The sequence below is a fragment of the Phascolarctos cinereus genome, unplaced genomic scaffold (genome assembly GCF_003287225.1).
Source record: "Phascolarctos cinereus isolate Bilbo 61053 unplaced genomic scaffold, phaCin_HiC Scaffold_4;HRSCAF=312, whole genome shotgun sequence".
Taxonomy (NCBI): domain Eukaryota; kingdom Metazoa; phylum Chordata; class Mammalia; order Diprotodontia; family Phascolarctidae; genus Phascolarctos; species Phascolarctos cinereus.
In genome coordinates, this window is record NW_027555847.1 from 64,980,564 (window position 1) to 65,003,791 (window position 23,228).

The window sequence follows — 23,228 nt, forward strand, 5'->3', positions numbered from 1 at the left end:
CTCCCAGTCAAGATTTCTAGCACACTATGAGGTTGGCTGAGTCATCATGGTGACACAAATAAGAAAAAATTCAGGGAATAGTACCAGCTTTTACATTAATTTTCTAGGTGACCTTGGGTAATTCACTCCCCTACTTTTGGTTGGGTCTTCAGGGCCTCTTTAGGGCCTTAGGTTTTATTTTGTTGTTGTTTTTTTTTCTCACTGTAAAGCAGTGAAGTTAAACTAGATAGCTTTTAAGTTTCTTTGAAGTGGTTCCAGAATTTGAAAACAAGAACAGAAAAGATGTTTGAATGAAAGAGAATTTGTATTAAGCCAGAAACCCCAGAAGGCATTCTGCTAGATTTTTTCAATTCAGTGAGCACTTACTAAGTAAGCACCTACTATGGGCAAGGCACTGTCACATACAAGGGTTATGAAATTAAATCTAACATGGACTCTACTTTTAAGGAATATACAAACTAATAGGGGAGGAAAAGTACACAGATAAGTGACTGTCCTTCACCCCTGGACTGCTGACCTCCTTGGCTTCCTTTAAGTCCCAACTAAAATCCCACCCGCTCCAGGAAGCCTTCCCCAAACCCTCTTAATTCTAGTGCCTTCCCTCTATTGTTTCCTAATTATCCTGTGTATAGCTTGCTTTATGTGGTCCCCCCCCCCCTTTAGATTGTGAGATGCTTGAGGGACTGTTTTTTGCCTCTTTTTGTATGCCCAGCACTTAGCACAATGCCTGGCATTTAATATATGTTGATTGATTGATTGATTAATTGATTGATTGATTGATATGAGGGCAAATGAGTTAAGTGTAAAGGAGAGGTCTAAGCAAAGGGCTGTGACAGATTTGAGGAGGAAATCACTTATCATTTTCAAGAGGGGGTAAACATGGGAGGAACAGATTTTGAGGGAAGGTTCCATGGAAGAGGCAGACTCTGCATTGGGTTTTTAATTCGACGGTCAGATATGAGAAGGGAGTCTATTTCAGGAGTGGAGGACTGCATAAGTTAGGCACAGAAAGAAGATGTGGAAAGAGTACTTGGTTCTGGAGTCAGAGGACCTGGATTCAAAATTGACGTCTTACATTTACTACCCATGTGCCTTTGGGTAAGTAATTTTTCCTTCTTGGGCTTCAGTTTCCTTCTCTTTAAGATGATTCATTGGACTAGATGGCTGTGTAAGATGCCTTCCAACTGTAAATCTGATTCTACGATGGAGTAGGTGGGAGTGGCAATAGAATTTGTGTGGAACATGAGGCACAGAATGGTGTAGGCAAAGCTGGAGAGGTAGGTCGGGACCTTGAATGCCAGAATAAGTTTATACTTTATTTAGCAGGCAATTGGAAATCCTGGAGGTTGTTAAGCAGAAGAGCCACATCAGTGTAACACGTTCCTAGATATTGCTGTAGCAATTCTCACAAATGGTAAATGATGAGCATTTGTTTTCCCAGGGCACTCAGATCTGGTCCAGCTCTGTTCAGCCAGCTCCGCTGAGGAGACTCCTGACTGTCCCTGAGCATCGGCTGGTCATCACCATGGATGGGCGAGGGACCATCAAGGTGTGGGATGGACAAACTGGGAAGGAGCAGGCCACCTTCATCACACCCTCTACCTGGTGTAATCTGGTGCTCTGTGGGGTGCCAGAGAACCCTTTCTTGACAGTAAGTAGGCTTGGCAGATGTTTGACCTTAAGCAAGTTATTTTCACTGTATGTGCCTGTTTCCTTATCTGTAAAAAGATTGAGTTGAACCAGAGCAGGGATTCTTGACCTTTTTTTGTGCCATGGATCCCCGTCGGTCTGGTGAGTCCTATGGACCCCTTCTCAGAATAATATTCTTAAATACATAAAATAAAATCCACAGGATTATAAAAAAATCAAAATCTATGGAAATAAAGATGTATTTTTTTCCCATTTAAGTTCACAGTACACCCCGCTTCATAGATCTATCCGAAACCTAACTACTCTATTGCTCTAACACACCATAGTTTATTAAGCCGTTTTCTAATCTTGAACATATAGGTTATTTTCAGGTTCGTTTGTTTGTACTACAACTAAAAGAAGGGAATAAGCACTTCTATAGCGCCTACCATGTACTAGGCACTGTGCTAAGCACTTTACAAACAGGTGCACCCTACAAATATTATCTCATTTAATCCCCACAATAGCCCTGCAACGTAGGTACTTTTATTATCTCCATTTTACAGTTGAGAAAATGGAAGCAAACAGAAATTAAGTGACTTGCCTAGGACCACACAGCCAGTGTCTATGGCCAGATTTAAATTCCTGAGTCCTGGCCCAGCCCTCCATCCACTGTGCCACCTAACTGCCTCTGAATAAAGCAACTATATATAGTTGTATGATTATAGGTCTTTCAGTCCTTTTAAAATTATTTTTTAAATGACCAAAAGATCCATAAGCACAAAATAATTATTCTGTTACTGTTCGTTTAGTTAAATCTTTCTCCTACAAGAGTCTTACTTCACTGCCTCATTGTAGCATGGAGGTGACCCTGCTTTCTCAAAGGATGTACCTGGAGAGCCCAAGCTCTGGCAAATTCTACCAGGCTTCCAAGGCTTTGATGTGATCCTAGCAACAAAATGTGCCTACTGTTCAAGGATCAGCCTAGCGAAGCAAAGTTGGACTCATCACGGGCACATTATCTACTCTTTAAATGATTATTTGGCTCTGATAACTCATTAAACAGAGAAACATAAAAACTGATCTTCAGTCCCAGAGAACCCCTTTCCATCTTTGCAGGGAGGGTGGTAGCCTGACAGAAAAGGAAGCCAAGGATGTTAAGAACCACCCCTTAACAAATATACCCTGATACACAAAAGCTTCAAAGCAAACACAGGCACAGGGAAGGACAATGAAAAAAATACTGGAAAGTACAGGTCATCGTTAAGAAATGAAAGAGACCAAAGGTCTATCAATGACTCAGAAGCCTCATAAATACATATGTATGTACATAAATGAATGTATGTATAATATTCTATTATTCATATATCCTATAGTTTGTTTAGCCATTGCCCATCTGATAGCTACTCACATTCCCCCCACCCACCCCACTTTTTTGCTACCACAAAAAAAGTGTCAATAGGAATTTTTTTGGCATAGATGGCACCTTTCTGCCTTTGAACTACTTGGGGACGATGCTCAACGAGATGATATCTGAGTGAAAGAGTGACTACTTTGGTCACCAGAATGATTATTTCAGCTCCTAGTTCTACCACAGTATATAGGCATGCCCACAGTCTGTCTTCCAATAGCCCTTCCAATCCCGAGTTTGTGATCTTTTGTCATTTTTGTCCATTTTGTGGGTGTGAAGGGAAACCACAGAGTTATTTTAGTTTGTATTTCTGTTACTATTTCTGATTTGCAGTAGTCTTTTATATGGTTATTAATAGTTTGTCATTCTTTGTATAACTTTTTTCTATTTTTCAATATAAATTTTCAGACACAAATGTCCCTCTGAGAATGACTTTAACTGTATAATGTGTGTTTTCAATTCATGGCTTTAACAGCTATAATGTGTGTTTTCTCATTGTTATTAACATAATTATTGTTTCTCTAACTTATAGGGACCTATTCATTACTCAGAATGTCATTACCAAATCTCCACTTAAATCTGTCTTTTCCTCATATTTCCTCTGTTCATTATTATTGTTCTAGTCTGTATTTATTCATAATTCCTTAATACCCCTGTACATGACCATTTTTTAATAAAATGCCAAGATAGATGCATTTTCTTTAATATTCCTATTCAGAAGTTGCCACAAGTCAGTCAAATCTTATTTTTCCAATAATCTGTCCAGCTTTAGATTTTCCTGCTTGTTTTTCTTTCTTTTGGATTTATCTGTTTCTGAAAGAAGAATATGAATTTCCTGTTGTATTTTTGTACCTCATCTAACTTTTCTTTTAAACACTTAGATACTATGGCATTTGGTTTTGAATATGGTGTTTTTCACTGTCCATGTTACCTTTAAGCATAACATTATTTCTGCATTTCTCTTGATAATACTAATTTTTATTGCTGCTTTATCTGAAACCATGATTTCAACTTCTTTCCCGCTAGAGTTGCCTGAGTAATAAATTTTGTTCCATCCTCTCATTTTCATCCTATATGTGTGTGTATATTTAAATACTTCCACTTAAGCAAAGTTCTTCTGTATTATCCTATGGTACTACAATATACTACAATATTGAATTGCTAATAGGGGAATAATGTTTTCTGTGAAATATTGATTTATTTCTTCCTTTTTTCTTTTCCTTGTTTTTCCTGGTATCTTTTGTGCTTTGGATGCTTTGTTCTATTGATGCTTTCTTTACCTTCTCCGTGTCCCTCAAACAATGTACAAGGTTTAAATTTTTTTGTAGTCACTGTATTCTTTTTCCTACTTTTTATTTTTTAAATATTTTTATTGATATGTTTCATTTTTACGTCATCTCTGTTTTCCCTGTTTTATGGTTCTGCTTATTTCATCTTGCATCAGTTCATTGGAAGCCTTTTCTTGTTTCTCTGTATCCAAAATATTCATCATTTCTAACATCACATTAATATTCCATTATGATTAAATACTATAATTTGTTCTGTCATTATCAAGTCAATGGGAATTTGTTTTCAGTTCTTTACTACTACAAAATATACTGTTATAAATGCTTTGTTGTATATGGGGTTTTTCTTTTTGTCAGTACCCCGCCCCCCAAAGTACATACTTAACAGTGGATGCTTTGAGTCAGAGGCTATGAACACTTTCATCACTTTCTTCACATGGTCCCAAGTTGCTTTCCAGGATAGTTGGACCAATTCAGAGTTCCACTAACAATGTATTAGTGTGGCAGTCTCTTTATGATCCCTCTAAGATTTTACTATTCTTATCTTTTGTCATCTTTGCCTGTTTTGGTATGAGGTTAAACCTCAGAGGTGGCTCAGTGAGTATAGAGTGCTGAGCCTGGAGTCGGGAAGAGCCGAGGTCATATTTGGTCTCAGACACTTACTAGGTATGTGACTATGGGCAAGTGACTTAACCCTCTGTTTGCCTCAGTTTATTCATCTGTGTAATGGGGATAATGATAGCACCTACCTCCCAGTGTTGTTAGGAGCAAATGAGGTAATAATTACAAAGGACTTAGCATGGTGCCTGTCACGTAAAAAGTGCTATATAAATGTTAGCTACTAATATTATTTCTCTTATTTTCTTATTATATAATGTCCTTTCATATGGTTGTTAATAGTTCACAATTCTTCTTTTAAGAACTATTTTTTTAATCCCCTTTGACCATTTATCTATTGGAAAATGACTTTTTGCTTTATATAGTTGTGTTAGTTATCTATATATCTTGGTTATCAAACTTGTATCAGAAATATTTGAAGGCAAGATTCCCCCCCTCCAGTTGACTACTTGCCTTCTTATTCTGTTTGCATTAATTTTATCAATCAAAAGGTTTTCAATTTCCATGTAATCAAAATAATGGCTTTATCCTTTGTAGTTGCCTGTATCCTTTAGTTAAGAATTAGCACCCTAGGGGGCAGCTAGGTGGCGCAGTGGATAAGGCACCAGCCCCGAAGTCAGGAGGACCTGAGTTCAAATCCGGCCTCAGACCAAACACTTGACACTTACTAGCTGTGTGACCCTGGGCAAGTCACTTAATCCCAATTGCCTAAAAAAAAAAAAAAGATGTGATCTAGTTCTCTTCTAATTTTTTAATGATGTGGTCTTTAATATTTAGGTTGCACATCCATTTTGTTTATTGTGGTAGATGGCAGAAGATGTTGGTCTAACCCTAATTTTTAAAGTTTATTTTCCACTAGTTTCCCTAGCAATTCTTGTCAAATATGGAGTTCTTTCCTAGTTAATATATATTTTAGGTTTATAACTCTGGATCATTGAATTCAATTAATATCTAATTCATTTCATTGATCTACTTTTCTATTTTTAACCAATGCTGAGTATTTTTGATGATTATAATATGATTTGGCATCTGAAAGTGTTCTTATCTCTTCATTTCTACTTTTTTTCATTATTTCCCTTGATATTCCATGTCTTTTATTCCTCCGAATGAGTTTTATTGTTACGTTGTCTAGCCCTGCGAAGTACCCCTTTGGTAGCTTGCTAGGCATAGCATTAAAATCTGTAAATTACTATTGGTAGTATTGTCATTCTTTTATACTGGCATAGCCTTGACAAGAACACTGACTATCCCTTCAGTTATGTGAATTGTTCTTTCTTTCTTTAAGGAGCATTTGGCCATTATTACACAGGAACTGAATGGATTTTGATGGTTTCATTTCCAGATTTTTATGCATTTTGTAATTATTTTAAATCAGTCTTACTTTCTAGTCTTTGTGCTTGGCACTTCTTGTTGTTGTGTAGAAATACTGTTAGTTTTTTATGAGTTTATTTTGTAACCTGCTACTTTGTTGATTCTATTAAATTATATAACTTCCATTACTGATCCCTTAAGATTTTCTAAGTAAACCATCATGTCATCAGCAAATAGTTTTTTTTTCTGTGCCTATTTTTATGCCTTTAATTTCTTTCACTTGACTTATTGCTATTGCTAGCCTTTCCAGACTATGTTAAATTAGTGGGGAAAGGGGGCCCCCTTGCTTTCCTCTATATTAATTGGCAAAGCTTCTAGTGTTTTCCTATTATGAATGGTTATTTGATCTACATCCTTCTCTGGTAGCCTGTCATTCCTATATTTTAAGCTGTGGTCCACAAATCCAAATCCCATCCTTAGGAACCATTTTCTTAACCAGCTATTCATTATTTTTTAGGACAAAGCTGGCAAAACAGACATAAACCGACAGCTTATGGTGTATGAGCTCAGATACTATAAACATATTTTGAGCGCCAAATTATTCTCCTACTTATCTGCCTTGTGAGTTCTGTTTATTCCTATTTTCTGTAGGAAATATCTCTAATTTTTCTTTTCTTTTTTTTTAGGTGGCCATTACAGAAGGTGTGCTTTATACCTTAACAGTTCCCTGCTTGAAGGAGGTCTCCCAAGTTACTGCGTTTCAAAACTGTCATATAGATTTGCTACTCTGCTCACCTGACAAGAACTGGATATTAGTTGGCTCTACAGAGACTCCAGATGTTTTGGTAAAGGTACAGCCTTCTCTGAGAAACATCTTGCCTAGGTGGTATGCTTTGAAATATTGATGACATGCTGAAGGAATAGGTTCCAGCATCTGGTTCAGTTCAGTGCAGCACACTGTTATTAGTGCCTACTCTGTACAAGGTCCTGTGTTCTGTTACAGGAGCTAAGACCTTCCACTCTAAGAGGAGAAAGAAAACAAAAGCACAAAATAACTCAATACTCATTAGAATGTAAGTGCAACAGAGAAGTCTGATGGAAGGACAGATCAATTCTAACCTAGAAATTGTTACTCAGGAACTGCTGGCCTCCGAGCTCTCTTTTCCCAAGGGCACAGGGGTTCTTTATGGTGAGTTACTAGAGAGTTACTAAGAGGAAGGTCAGGAAGCCAGGAATACCTGTTTCAAGTTCTGTCTCTGACAAGTACTGGACAGTATAAATTAAGGCAAGATCCTTTACCTGTCAGTTTTCTCTATAAGTCTCTAGGTTTCAGCAAAATTGCCAGCATGCATTGATAGACGGAGTTTCCACATCTGGGAGTTCCTTATTTCAATGAAATCACTGGTCCAGTCCCTATTCCTGTAGTGAGTTAAGATGGGAACATTTGCCTTAGTGAGAGGGCAGTTTCTGGGGTAGGAGCAGAACCCAGGGTTTGGGGAGTTAGGCAAGAAGGCACAAGGGAGGGAGGAAGTGGTGGAGAAATAGAAGCTTTCCTTCAAAACCTCACTCTAATCCACTCCATCATTTTTTCCTTTCTCCAAACATCACCCAAGCTAAGACTGTGATCACTTAATGCCTCAGTTGTGGCCTTCCTGTTGTCTATCTTTCTCTATTCTTCCTTCTTCTCCTGGTAATTCTGCCTAAGCTGCCAGATTTGTCTTCCCAAAGCAATATGATCACATCACTTGTTCAGTGCTCAAAAGCCTTCAGAGCCTTCTCACTGCCTACAGGATAAAATAAAAAATCTTAACCCATCATTCAATGCTACTCATATTCTGACCCCATTGTAACCGCCAGCTTCATCACTCCCACATAAACCATGCCTTCCACCAAGTTAGGGGATAGAATAGCAAGTAGATAATAGCCGACTTGGCTGGAGTGTAGAAGATGTGATGGGGAGTAGTATTTAATGGGCAAGGGAAGGTAGGTCGGAGCCACACTGGTTTTCTAAACAGAAGTACGTATTTGTCCCAGAGGCAAGCGGGAGCCACTGCAGCTTTTTGAGCAGAAGAGTGATCCAGGAAGACTTATGTTTGAGGAGTATTAGTTAGTCAGCAGTGTGGAGGATGGGCTGTAGAAGGGCAAGATTGGATAAAGTAAGACCAATTATGAGGTCATCTCAGTAGTTAAGAGTGATCAAGGCCTGGATGAGGATGGCTGTATTGTGAATAGAGAAGAGGAGGGTCTGAGAGACATGGAAAAGGTTAAACCTACAAGACTAGGAGATTGCTTGGATATGGGTAAAAGATGAGAAAAGATCATTGGATGTGGCAATGAAGAGACCACTGGTGACCTTAGGGTGGGGGGAGGGGGAAAGCAGTTTCAGTAAAATGATGGAGTTCAGAAGGGAGTGAGATGCAGGAAAGCAGACACAACTTGTCTATATACCATTTTCTAGGAATTTGGTTATGAAAGGAAAACAAGGCATACAAGATAACCTAAGGAGATGATAAGGCCAAGTGAATTGTTATTTTTTTTTCTAGAGAAGAAGGAACTTGAGTATATTTGTAGGCAGCAGAGAAGGAATGAGTGGTTGAAAATGAGGAAGAGAGGAAATGATCAAAAGGACAAGCTTTTGGAGGAGACAGACAGAAATGGGATCAAGGGCACATGCAGAAGATCTGGGATTAGCAAGAAGAAAGGCAACATTATTACCCTGACAGTGGAGTAAAGGAGGAAAGAATTGAGTGCTGGGAGTGCTGGTGGGGTGGGGGGAAGCCTGTGATGCTGACTTGAAGTATTGAATTGGACAGGAGGGAGAACTTATCTCAGGTGGCCTCAATTTTTTCAGTTAAGTATGAGGCAGGGTCCTTTGCTGAAAGATAGGTGGGAGGGATGGTTTCAGCGGCTTGAAATTAATGAATGAATGAAAAAGCATTTATTAAGCACTTACTAAGTGCCAAGGTCTGCTTTGCTGGGGATTCAAATATCAAGCATGTCATAGTTTTTGCACTCAGAGAGCTTACAGTCTAGTAGGGGAATTATGAATGGTCACTGTGAATGATCCCAGTTCTTACAGCTTTCAAAGTTGCTTTTGCATAAATTGTTTTCTTGATTCTGCTTATTTCATTCATCACTAGTTTATAAAAGTCCTCAAAATTGTTCGTTTTTATAATATTAATGCATAGTATGAATTGATCTGCTTCTTCTCACTTCACTCTGTGTAGATTCATATTAGTCTCTCCATGTCCTTTTGAAAGCATCTATTTCCTCATTTCTTACAGCACAGTAATATTTCATCTGATTTATATGCCACAGTTTATTTAGCCATTCCTCAATTGATGGCCGTTCTCTTAGTTTCCAGTGTTTTACTGCCATCAAAAGAGCCGCTATAAGTATTTTTGTGAGTGTAAGACCTTTTCTTCTTTCTTTGATCTCTTTTGGGTATAGACCTGGCAGTGGTGTAGCTGGGTCAAAGGGAACACACTGGCTGGACTTAGAAAGGGTGAGGTACAGGGTGAACTGGACGAAAGATAGGAGTTGATGGTCAGGTACAGGAGTTCTGGATTATGAAAGTGGAACATTTGTGGGTGAAGATGGGAATCAAGGGTCTGATCATATCTGTGTGTTGCTAAGTTGGTGTGAAGATGCAGATCATAGGAGCTGTTAAGGAAATGGATAGTCTGGGAAGCAAGGGTATTTGAGGGGCCATCAAGTGTAAGGGCAGGATTTGAGGTAGAGAAGAAGATTGTGAGATAGGTAAACCTAAGAAAGGAGGAAGAATGACTGGGTAGATACCAGTCACTGGAATCTGCTGTACTTGTGTAGTGTGAACCTTAAAGGAGGAGAGGTTCCTGAGTGAAGGTGGTAGGGGAAAGACCTGGAAGTGAGGAAGAAGAAGCTTGCCTACTCCTCCTGTCTTAGTTCTATCCTCCATAAAAGGAATTGGCTGGGCTGGATAACCTCTGAGGTCCCTGACAGCTCTGAAGGTCTGTGATTGTAGCTTGGCTGTTTCATTGGATTACTAACTTAATCATTGCCATCAGAGTAAACTCCCTCAGTGTGACTATTACTGTTGACCAGAATCTGAAATCAGGTGGTAGCATTGGTACATGATGATGTCTTATAGCCAGCAGAACAAGGATAGAACTAACTTTGGAAAAGCTACTGATTCCTAAACAGTAAACCCATTTAATCCCATGTACTGCTCACCAAATATGTCTAGTTGGACCCAGAGCTCTAACTAGCATGGAATCTATGAGACTTTGCCCTAGGCTGCTGACATCTAAGGTGGTACGGGTTTCTTTGTAAGGCAAACATTGTCTCCTGGGCCTGCTTCCTGCTTGCCCTCTCACCAACCTGGAGCACCGAACTGCACACCAGGCCCACTGCCACCACTAAGGTCCCAAGGTCCTTCTAGGCCAGCTCTCTACCTTCAACTGAATTTGCCCTAAGCACAGATATTCCTGGAATGGTTCAGGTTATACCTACAATGGTGTTTGTGATGTCTCTGCAGGTATTTCATACAGATTCCTTGACCAGACGATCTGAAGATAAGCCTCTTTCTAATTCCCTGCCTGTTGGGGAATGTCGGAATGCCAGCTGGGCACCCAGAGAGGCAGCCAGGTTAATAGTGCTGCATGAAGATAGAACAACCAGAAACTTGTCTGTTACCACTTTCGATATAGCATCAAAACAATCCAAGAATAAAGTGGAAATACTGGGTAGGCTCCATTCTTTCCCCAAACTGTGTGTTTTGCCCCTTATAACAAGTCAAAATTTGTACTTTTCTTTCACTAACAAAAAACACATGGCATATGTGGTATAGAGGATATATAGATAGTTATGTGTGTATGTGTGTGTGTGTATATACATATATGTATATACATATATGTACATATAGACATTTACATACACACATAGTATAGAGAAAAGAGCCCTGTCCTAGGAAGCAGGAACTTGGATTCTAGAATAGAATGCTCTAGTAACTAGCCGTCTGACCCCCTTGACATATCACTTCATCTCTGAACCTCAATTTCCCCTTGCGTAAAATTGAAAGTTTGAATTAAATGATCTCCCAAGTCCCTCCTAGCAATCGGTAAAAGTTATACAGAGAAGCTCTTAGTCTTGATGTCAGGGAAATTTCTGAACAATGAGAGCTATCCAAAAGTGGGTGGGCTACCTTGAGAGTTAATGAGGCTCCCCCCTTCACTGGAGTTCTTCAAGCAAAGACTGGATGACCATTTGTTGAGTATGATGTAGTGGGGGCCATTTTTTCACATATGGGTTCAGGTAGATAGATGCTGGGGTATCTTCCATTTCTGAGATCCTGTGATTCTTGGAGATATAAATATGTAGGCTAGGGAAATGATTATTAAGGTGATTAGGCCCTTTATGATTAGGACATAAAACATCTTGAAGACTGTGGATGTGGTGGGGGACAGGATTTAAAAATCAAAGGTCCAGATCTATATTGTAGGTAATCACAGAATTTCCAAAATTTGGAAGGGACTTCAGCAGCCCTGTAGTCCAACCCACAACAACAACAGCAACAACAAAAATCCCCACAAGACAATGAGTAGTCACACAGATTCTTCTTCTTCTTTTTTTTAGGCAATTGGGGTTGTGACTTGCCCAGGGTCACACAGCTATTAAGTGTCAAGTGTTTAGTCTGAGGCTGGATTTGAACTCAGGTCCTCCTGACTTCAGGGCCAGTGCTCTCTCCACTGTGCCACCTAGCTGCCTCCTCAGATTCTTCTTGAAGTGTGTGTGTATGTATATATGTGTATCTATCTAGAGAGAGAGATTATCTTGTGATATATGGAATATCTTGTGTATTTATATAGAATATCTTATTTCAAGAGTAAGTAAATGCTAACACTGTACTCAAGAAGGTTTTGATAAATTCATGGGTAACTCACCCATAGTGAGTTATTAATGGGAACTAAGATGTTTTGAACCTCCATTAAAGACTCTTCTGATGTTTCATCATGGCATAGAAATGATAACACATTCTCAAAGGCTATACGAATAGAGCATGAATCTCTGTCAGGTTCTACCACACTGGAAGAGCTTTACATATGGGCATCAGAACTGACTCTGCATCTGTGGTCCAAGAATCAATCTAGGGAAACTTGGAGATGCATGACCTGTTGATCCTTTTTTTTTTCTTTTGGCCATAGCAACTCATGACATTTTTTTTAAAGAGCTTTCTTTCTTTCTTTCTTTCTTCTTTCTTTCTTTCTTTCTTTCTTCTTTCTTTCTTTCTTTCTTTCTTTCTTTCTTTCTTTCTTTCTTTCTTTCTTTCTTTCTTTCTTTCTTTCTTTCTTTCTTTCTTTCTTTCTTTCTTTCTTTCTTTCTTTCTTTCTTTCTTTCTTTCTTTCTTTCTTTCTTTCTTTCGTGATTTGGTGAGGTTAAGTGACTTGCCCAGAGCCACACAGCTAGTAAGTGTCAAATGTCTGAGGCCGCATTTGAAAGCGGGTCCTCTTGACTCCAAGGCTGGAGCTTTATCCACTGCGCCACCTACCTTCCCCATACTCACAACAATTTCTAAGGCAAAATATTATACAATTGGGACCTGATTCTGTCAAGGGAGTATTTGCCTCAAACCACAGAACTTGTGAAGTTTTTACAATGATGGTCCTTGGAGTATTCCCCCAACTTTTGTGGTTGATATCATTAAAAGCCATTAGTCTTTCTTACCACATGTCCTCAGATGCCCCTTTTAGAGAGCTAATCTGGGACTGGATGGGCCATTGACTGGGGGAGATACTATTATATAAGGTGATACTTTTATATAAAATGATCTTTCCTGATCCCTAGTTCAGTGGATCACAGTACTTCTTACACTGGGCAGTGTACCCTTCCACAGTTTTGACAGGCCAGTGTAAATATCTCACACAATGACTTAAATATCTCAGACCAGCCTTTAAGATAGGCAGATGCTCTCATGTCTTGGACCTTTCTGACACTGGTATAAAGAATTATTTGTTTTCCCTGACACTTTTATACTTATTATATTCACTGTCTTTTCCTCAGAATGCTTCAGTCATGGTAGAAGTAGCACGATTCTTTGACTTGGTTTTAAAGGAATCCTTTTTTCATAAAATGTAATTAGTATTTGATTTCTAGATTAGGGGATAAAGTCAGTACTCAGCACAACCTTTACCTTGATAAAACTTGAATTTACTACCATCCTCATTCCAGATACCTCATAGGAATTGAAGTATAAAGGCCCAGGCATCCACATACTGTATAATTGTGGAGCTATAAACACCTCACATAGGAACTAGAGCTAACCAGAGGGCATTAGGTCCAATATTACACATGAGGAAACAGAAGGTAAGACATGAAAGGGTCTTTCCTAAGGTCCCACAGGTAGTAAGCATCAAGGTGGATTTAGACTTAGAACCCAGGTCCTCTGATTTCTGAACCAGCCTTCTTTCTGTACTATGATGCCTCTCAGAGCTTATCATTGAAGCTTGCTTTATCAAATTATTAAGCACATACTGTCTGTAGTGCCCTGTGCTGGGCACTAGGTGAAAACTGAGGACAAGTAAAATAGTCTTCTTTCCCACTTAGCTTAGTCCTACCACCTTTCCCACCAATGAAATGAAATGTGGGCTTCCAAGTTTAGAACCCACAAAGTTTCTCAGATTTTTAAAATAGCTGGTTCATTTTCAGAAAAAAAATAGATGGCAACTACTGATATTAATGAAAATGAGTCAAGTTTTAGAATTTTTAAATACCTCATCCTAATTTGATCCTTTCTTCCACAAAATGTAGCTATCTTTTGGTATTTAATAAATGCGATAAATGTGTTTGTGACTGGGTCACTGTATATTTATTAGTTGTTCTAGGACTGGTAATTTCTAGATGCTAAAAGCTTTAAGCTACCATGTGAGCTATTTACTGGTTTTGTGTTTTATTTTAATGATAAAAGCACAACAGGTTGCAAGTTTCATATTACCGGAATCCAGCAGAACACCTCATATACTGGAAAGCCATGGTAGTGATGTCATTCTTCTAGGATGTGGATCAGGGCTGACAATCTTTTCAATCACTGGCAACTTGTTAGCATCCTTTCAAGACCATCACCAGATGATCACATCCATATGGGTGGTATGATGATTCAGGTACTCAGCCATCATTCTTCCTTTCTTTTTTAAATTGTGGGTAAACTCATGTCTTATCTTCTTATTTTAAGGACAATTTTCGTGTTGTCACCTCCTCCCAGGACACCTCTCTACGAGTGTACACATGGAAAAGGGAAAAGAACACTGTTGTTCTGAAGAGCTGCTATCACTTACTAGGGGGATCTCACAGGTGGTCCAGGTAATGTTTCTTCATCTGAAAAATGGGTGTTTAGTACTAAACTACCTACCAAGATTGATATGAAGATAAAATGATAGGAAAGAGCTTTGAAAAACTTTAAATGTCCTAGAGATGTCGATTTATTACTAATAGCCATGTCCTAAGCAGAGTCTGTGGTTTTGTAAGTGTCTATTCTTGTGGGTTCAGCTTGGGTAGCAAGGTTAGCATTTGTAAAAACAAGGGGTTCAGTTATACAAGGTGATTAAGGCCATGCAGACCTCAGGGCAGGCACACTTGGAATATCGGTGGTCTGAGACCTAATGGCTGTGAGAATGAATAAATCTGTTTAAAGTGGTGATTCCTGTGGGAGAATTAAAATTCATGTGGCACTTACTATTTCCTGCCTTTATTCCCACATTTATTGAGACGTAACCTGGGGCCGTTTTGTGTATGGTCCAGGTGCCCTTTAAAGCAATTTCAAGGAACTGCCTTCAGTTATTTGGAGGCTTTGGAATTTTGTTGTATTGAATTTTGCTTAAAGTGGGCCATCACCTAGGGATGGGAATAGGATCTTCTAAGAGGACTTAGAATCACTTCATGAGTTTTCGTATAAATCTTGAAATTTCAGCTCTTTAGAACACTTCATTTTGATACTCTGAAGCATTGTGGAATGCTGCTTTTCATTTGAATGAATACTACCTTAGTTACTGAACCAGTGAACCTTACGAATTCAATAGAAAGCAGTCCTTTGTTTGGCAAAGATCCAGTGAGTGAGTGCTCCTTGGGATTTTAGTGCCCAAGATTAGATGTCTAAGTATAAAAGGTTGTGATTGTCACTCAGACTGAAACATCCCAACAATGCTTTCTTGCTCCACAGCATCCACTTGGGTTCTCAAAAATCTCACATCTAGTGTCCCAGGTAGCCCTCAAGGGCCAAGAACCTGTTAGAAATTATCTTTACAGAGGTGACTCATTCTAGAGGGTAATTGTTAACATTAAACTCTTGCTACATGTTTTTCATTTACAAGCGTTTTCTCTTTTCTCCCTGTAGTGGATTCACAGATGTGGCATGTGACAATATGAGCATCGTGGCTGTGGAGACCAGAAAATGTGGCAAGAGCATTTTAAAGGCATATTTCTTTAATCTATAACATATTTAAGATGATAGTAGTTATAATTCTGTCTCTCCATTCTGCCTTTAGTAAAGAACATTAAAAATGATAAAAATTTTGACCAATAAATTGGAAGGCAAATTGTGATGACATTTAACAAATATTTGCTTCCCTACTGTATCTAAAGCTCTATGAAGGATACAAATATGCATGATTTTAAAAAAAAATTTGCTCCAATAAAGAACATAAAGAATTTTTATAGTAGCTTGTATAAACAAGTATTACTTAAGCATTTGAATGTGAAACAAGGAATTGAAATATGTGGTTGAATCCTTGGGAATTTTTTTTTTCATTTCAATCTGAATCTGTACAAGTTAGACAACTTAAAAGTATGTAATGTGATAAATGCATGTTTTAAGGGCTAGATCTAGTATTCATTGAGATCCATATGCAAACTCAGTACTCCCTTCTTCAACTAGGCAACGGACATTTCAATTACTGAAGGTTCTTTTTGTTAAGGGAAAGTACAACTCGTCATTACCCACTTCAAAAGAGTTTACTATGCATGCTAATGTGACCATTCCAACTGCCTCACTCCAGTACATTTACCAAACAGCTTGACCCACAAAGTTGCCTAGGTATTGTAAATGATGCATTTCTGCTGCCAAGTTCTCTTTAAAGTGCCTGGGAAAGAAGCCTCTCTTCTGATTTCTCCTTGCAAGTGTTCTCCTAATCCCATTTATTATGAAAGTGGCTCAGAAATGGAAGACTTTGAATGTTACTGATATTTATGTAAGGCAGGCTTCCTCTTTTGGCTTTTTTCCTTCTTTAGGTGGAATACAGCTCCTGAAGCTGTATGTCACTATTTGTTTTTTCCTAGATATTTCTTTTGCATCTCGCATAAAAATGACATTATTCCACTTGATGGTAAAATTTCATGAGTAGCTTTTCTAGTAAGAGGAGCTGGTTTACATGGATATTTTTACATAATTTTACATGGTTCTTTTTTAATTCAGCCTTTTAAAAAATATATTTTTCCCCAACTGCATGTAGAAACTATTTTTAACATTTAAAAAAAAATTGAGTTCCAAATTCTCTCCCTCCCTCTTTACCCTCCCTGAGAGGGTAAGCAATTTGATATAGGTTATACATGTGCAATCATGCAAAACACACATCTGTATTAGTCATGTTGTGAAAGAAAACAGACCAAAAAAAACCCCACTAAAAAAAAAGTGAAAAATAGTATGCTTTGATCTGCATTCAGACTCAGTTCTTTGGATGTGGATAGCACATTTTTCATCATAAGTCCTTTGGAAACTGTCTTGGAACATTGTATTGCTGAGAATAGTTTATTCACTCACAGTTGATCACTGTTCAATATTGCTGTTAATGTGTATGATGTTCTCCTGGTTCTGCTCACTTCACTTTGCATCAGTTCATGTAAGTCTTTCCAGATTTTTCTGAAAGCATTTCTTATAGCATAATATTCCACTACAATAATATATGACAACTTATTCAGCTATTCCCCAGTTGATGGAAATCCCCTCAATTTCTAATTATCTGCCACTGTAAAAAGCTGCTATAACTTTTTTTGTACAATAGGTCCTCTTCCCCCCCACCGTCTCCTTTTTAAAAAAATTCTCTTTGGGATACAGACCTAGTACAGCAGAGGTTCCCAAACTTATTTGGCATACTGTCCCCTTTAAAAAAAAAATTACCCAGCACCGCCCCCCGACCCCCCCCCCCCGTTTGGAAATCTACTTTCTTTAATGCTGTAATGGTTTTTTAATTTGCATAATTTCAAAAAATATATTTTTAAAATGGTGCATCTTAAATTTATTGTAAATTTCTGAGTTTTTTTACATTGAAATTTTGTTGATGTAATATTGTGTCATGTAACCATATAGTATTATATTGTAAACAAGTCATTACACACACATATTCCTGCTGATGCATGTTGGATTTCCCAACAATGCGAGACAAGCTTACCTGCCAACACTTACTTGTTAAGACTTGTTGGTGGACTTGACCACTGATCAGTTATAACTTGCATTTTGTGTGTTTGGAAAATAATATAATCACTATGATTTTAACACTGATACACAATAGGTGAAACATGTACAAATGGTTTTTCAAATTTTTATCTTCTTTTCTTTTGCTTCCACCACCCTGTTATTTTTATTCAATTGCACTCTAGGCGACTACAACCCCCCCATTGTTCCAGTGCCCCCCAAGGAGTGGTATCACTCACTTTGGGAAGCTCTAAGTAGAGGTATTACTGGGTCAAAGGGTATGCCATTTCATAGCCCTTTGGACATAGTTCCAAAGTGCTCTCCAGAATGGTTGGATCAGTTCACAATTCCAGCAACAGTGCATTAGTGTCCCAATTTTCCCCACATCATCTCCAACACTTGTCATTTTCCTTTTCTCACATAAGTATGTGTGAGGTAGTACTTCAGAATTATTTCAATTTGATTTCTCTAAATGTAATGATTGAGCATTTCCCCCCATGATTATAAATAGCTTTGGTTTTTTCATCTGAAAACTGCCTGTTCATATCCTTTGACCATTTAACAATTGGGGAATGACTTGAATTCTTATAAATTTGACTCAGTTCTCTAAATATTTGAGAAATAAGGCTTTTATCAGACACATTTGCTGTAGAATATTTTCCCCCACCTTTTTGCTTTCCTTCTAATCTTGGCTGCATTGGTTTTGTTTGTGCAAAACCTTTTAAAATTTAATATAATCAAAATTATGCATTTTACATCTTGTAATGCTGTCTTGGTCATCAATCCTTCCCTTATCCATCCATAGATCTGACAGGTAAACTATTCCATGCTCCCTGAATTTGCCCATGGTATCACCCTTTGCCTAAATCACCTATCCATTTTGACCTTATCTTGGTACATGGTGTGAGACGTTAATCTATACCTAATTTCTGCCAAACTGTTTTCCAGTTTTCTCAGTTTTTGTCAGATAGTGAGTTCTTGTCCCAAGGGCTTGGATCTTTGGGTTTATCAAACAGTAGATTACTAATGGTCAATTACTATTGTGTATTGTGCACATGGTTCCTCTTGTAAAGACAAAAAGCTAAACTGTAAAAATGTTTACTACTGCCATTTTTTTCTCAACAATGGAGTTACGATATTCATTTTTGTTGGCATATAGGTCTCCTTCAGCAGTCTTTTGGTGTGAAATAATACTTAATTTTTCTCATCTACTATCTGTGGGTCTGTCCTGGTCCCTCTTCTTTTCCCTATCTTGCTTGGTGAGTTTACCAGTTCACATGGGTCCAATTGTCTCTTGTATAGATTACATACCCAGATCTATATATATCTAGTCCTAATCTCCCACTTGAGCTACAGTCTTAAATCACCAACTGCCTCTTAGATATGTCATGGTGAATTCCCCAAAGCAGCTCAAGTACCTGTAAAGATTTTCTTTCCTTTCCAAACCTTCCCATTTCCTCAACTTTCTAGTTACCTTTTAAAGCACCATCATCGAAAGAATTAGAAATTGAGGGGATGCCCATCAATTGGAGAATGGCTGAACAAATTGTGGCATATGAATGTAATGGAATACTATTGTGCTATAAGAAATGATGAGCAAGCAGATTTCAGAAAAACCTGGACTTACAGGAACTGATGCTGAATGAAGTGAGCACAACAAAGAGAACACTGCACACAGTTAACAGCAACACTATGCAACTGTCAACTCTGATAGACTTAGCTCTTCTCAGCTATACAATGATCTCAGGCAATTCCAAAAGACGGAAGATGCTATCCATATCCAGAGAAAGCACTGAGTCTGAATGCAGATCAAAGCATACTAATTTTTTTTCTTTCTTAAGGTTCTTCCCTTTTGTTCTGATTCTTCCTTCACAACATGACTAACATGGAAATATGTCTAATAGGATTGTACGTGTATAGCCTGTGTCAGATGATATGCTGTCTTGCAGAGGGAGGAAGGAGAAAAAAAATTGGAACTAAAAAACCTTATAAAAGTGAATGTTGAAATGGGGGAAGGCAAGAGGGAAGGAGTGACTCTTATTCTCATAGGATTTGGCTTAAGGAGGGAATAACATACACATTCAATTGGGTATGGAAATCTGTCTTACCCTACAGTAATATAAAGGGAGAAGGGGACAAGAGAGCAGGGGGGATGATAGGGCACACTGGGAAAGGGGGTAATTAGAAGCAAATACTTCTGAGGAGGGACAGGGTCAAAAGAAAGAATAAACGGGGGGCAGGATAGGATTAAGGGAAATAGTTTTTCACAGCTTGTCTACTATGGAAGGTTTTTGCATAACTGCACATGTATAACCTATACTGAGTTGCTTGCCTTTTCAATGAGGATGGGTGGGGAGGGAGGGGAGAAAATTTGGAACCTAAAGTTTTAAAAACACATTTTAAAAAAATGTTTTCACATGCAACTGGGAAATAAGAAATACAGGAAATGGGGTACAGAAGTCTATTCTGCCCTACAGGAAAATAGAAGGGGAAGGGGATAAGAGAAGAGGGGCAGAGATAGAAGAGAGGGCAGACTAGGGGAAGGGGTATTCAGAATGCATGCCATCTTGGGGTGGGGGAAGGGGCAAGATGGGGTGAAAATTTGGAACTCAAAATCTTGTGGAAGTACAAAATAAATTAATATTTAAAAATAAAAATTTTTTAAAAAGTGAATTTGGGGGCAGCTAAGTAGCACAGTGGATAAAGCAACAGCCCTGGAGTCAGGAGGACCCAAGTTCAAATCCGACCTCAGACACATAACACTTACTAGCTATGTGACCCTCGGCAAGTCACTTAACCCCATTGCCTAGCCAAAAAAAAAAAAGTGACTGTTGGAAACTATCTTTACATGTAATTGAAAAAAAGAAATACTATTGTTTCAGGAGCACCATCTTCCCATTCACCCAGGTCCATAACCTGTCATCCTTGACTCATTTGCACTCACCCCATATAACAAATCTGTCCAATTGTTTTTAACTTTCACATCGCTAATCTCTTTTCCACTCATACGACTACCACCCCTTGTATGGACTTCTCACTTCTACTATTAGAATAACCCTACTTAGCCTTCTACCTGTTTTCATAAGGCCTATGAAAGGTAAGAAATTTTAACATTTTCAAATAATTTTCCTGTATTTAAGAACGTAAAAACCCAATTCTTAGCTCGCAGGCTGTACAAAAATGGACCAGTGGGGCTGGAGGAATTTGCTCCCATTCCAATCTGTCTTCCACACAGGTCATTGCCTCATTTAGTAAACTCCGGTGGCTCCCTATTGCCTTCCTGGATTGAATAACATAACTACCCCATTCGGCATTTAAAGAGCTTAACAATCCTTTTGTATATACATAGGCTACCCCCCCCCCCCCAAACTTTAGACTCCTAGCTTCAAGGCTCAGCCCAAATCCCACATACTACAAGTTTACCTAGTTCTAGGCCGCAAGTCACTTTTGTCTAATTTTATCTTTCAGGTATATAAGTACTTGCATATTGTCTCCATTAGAATGAACTGCTTGAGTAGACTGTTTTTGCCTCACTTTGTATCCCCAGTGCTTAGTACAGTGCCTAACACCCAATAAGCACTTAATGACTGACATCTTGAGAACACTGGAGAGGCCATAACATTTTTTAAAAATCATCACTATACTTTAGTTCTTACAAGCTGATGGGACCATTTAACATTAAAAACCATACACTAATGATAATGGATTTATGCATTGCTAGGATTGAGGGGAGCCTACAAAATGTTGGGCATCATTAGGAAATGCAGCAAAACCCAAAGATCGTCCTATTGTATGAAATAACCATGTGCTTGAGCCTGGAAAACTAGGAAGATACAGTAAGGCTGGAAAAGGGCAACCAAGTATCAGAGGAAGGAACACTCCTTGGAAGGCCTGAAATTTTAATTCTAGGTCTACATGCACAGGGGGAGACTCCTCTACTTAAAGCAAGGATGGGGAGCCTGCAGCCTTGAGGACACATGTGGCCTTCTAGGTCCTTGGGCACAACATTTTGACTGATTCCAAGTTTTATGGAACAAATCCTTTTAAGGGGATTCAGTTAACAGGCCACACTTCAGGACCTAGAGAGCCACATGTGGCCTTAAAGCCAAGATGTGTTTTGGGCAAACCCTTTCACCTCACAGGTGAAGTACCCATTCATATGGCACTTCTTACACAGACAAATGCCAGTTATGGAAACATTTGGCTGACTGCAGGAACGTAGGCCTTGGCAGCCAGATGGAACACTGGGCTGGTTTAGCGCATTTTTTTTTCCACTTTAAAGAAAGCTATATTGGTTATGTGTGGTTATATGGTAGTGTGACATAGTGGATGGAATGTTATACTTGGGAGTCAGAAAACATGCGTTTGAAACAGCTGATGGTAGCCGTAGCCATAACCATGGCAAGTCACAACCTAACCAAACCTCACTTTCCTAAATTTTAAGTTAATTAATCATGATCCTAATCAGGGTTATTAAAGGGCTTAAAAGAAAAAGTGCCTTGCAACTTTTAATAATTATCCAAACTTTTCCAGGGTAGAAATAAATTTTAATCATTGACACAATATTTCAGTTCTACTTAAAAGAAAACCATTGATATTTAATATTGGGACAAACTGAAGAGGAAACAGGCATTCTCAGCAATCCTTCTGAATCTTACCTGACACATTAACGACTAACCTTTATCATCTTGTGACCAATCTCCCATTATTTGCTAGGTAAATTTTAAAGGGGAACACAGCCCTGGGATTTTCCAATTTAACCTTATTAGCGTAAGTTATGCAACTTATCAGGAATATCATTAGTGACTATAATCACTGCTGGAAACGAGTTTTCTTAGGTCCTTAAATAGTACTTTCCACCTATAATAGTTTCAATATTATTAATCACCATCTTTGTTCTTCCACAAACTCTTAGAGCTCCCAAGGTACAAAGCTTTATCCCAGCACCCAGCAAGTACTCTCTACAGAGATGCTTAATGAATGTTTACTAAATTTAATCTCAGGAAAATGTCTCTAAGGCTAGAAATTACAAAACCAAGATCAGTGTAAGTAGGGCAGCATTGGGGGGAAGGGGGATGGACGGATATACTCTTAGAACAACAAATTATCATAAAAGATTTAGGCCAGCCCTAAAGTTAGGTATGTTTTTTTCCCTAGCTTATCAAAATGTACTAACATTCTAAAAATTGCAAACTTTTACATAAGTAGGTGTGATATTCTCAGGAGTGGACAAAAAGGCAAACAAAAGGCTATCACTGGATAGTATGGGTCATTTCATTCTTTACTTTTATCAGTGGCTAACAGTGCCTGGTATGTAGTAAGCACTCAATAAAATATAGGGTGCATGCCTAAAATGGTGTTCCCAAGAAATCAGTGTGGGAGACCTAACCTATATTCAAGCCAACAAACAGCTACTCCACACCTGTGTTTAAATCTGAAGATCAAAGAGGCAACATAGCACATAGAGGAGGGAAGACAGCTGGCCTCAATCCACAGCACCAGGTTCAAGTTTTACCTAAAACATTACTACGATGCT

The 23,228-nt window shown here is 38.5% G+C and overlaps 1 protein-coding gene across 5 annotated transcripts in view; it reads left to right on the forward strand.

Moving 5' to 3' along the window:
- Positions 1–15,944, forward strand: part of LOC110204977 (F-box/WD repeat-containing protein 12-like) — a 29,777-nt gene extending 13,833 nt beyond the window's left edge. For 2 of the 5 annotated variants that reach the window (XM_020981261.2, XM_078152248.1), the window contains exons 5-10: positions 1,442–1,651; positions 6,942–7,106; positions 10,772–10,979; positions 14,198–14,376; positions 14,462–14,589; positions 15,620–15,944. In XM_020981261.2, the coding sequence (XP_020836920.1) occupies positions 1,442–1,651; positions 6,942–7,106; positions 10,772–10,979; positions 14,198–14,376; positions 14,462–14,589; positions 15,620–15,719 (990 nt within the window). In that variant the 3' untranslated portion in view covers positions 15,720–15,944. Of the gene's footprint in view, positions 1–1,441; positions 1,652–6,941; positions 7,107–10,771; positions 10,980–14,197; positions 14,391–14,461; positions 14,590–15,619 lie in introns of those variants that run through there. The other 3 variants (XM_020981262.2, XM_020981264.2, XM_020981263.2) reach the window with 3 other exon arrangements.
- Positions 15,945–23,228: the final 7,284 nt, after the last annotated feature.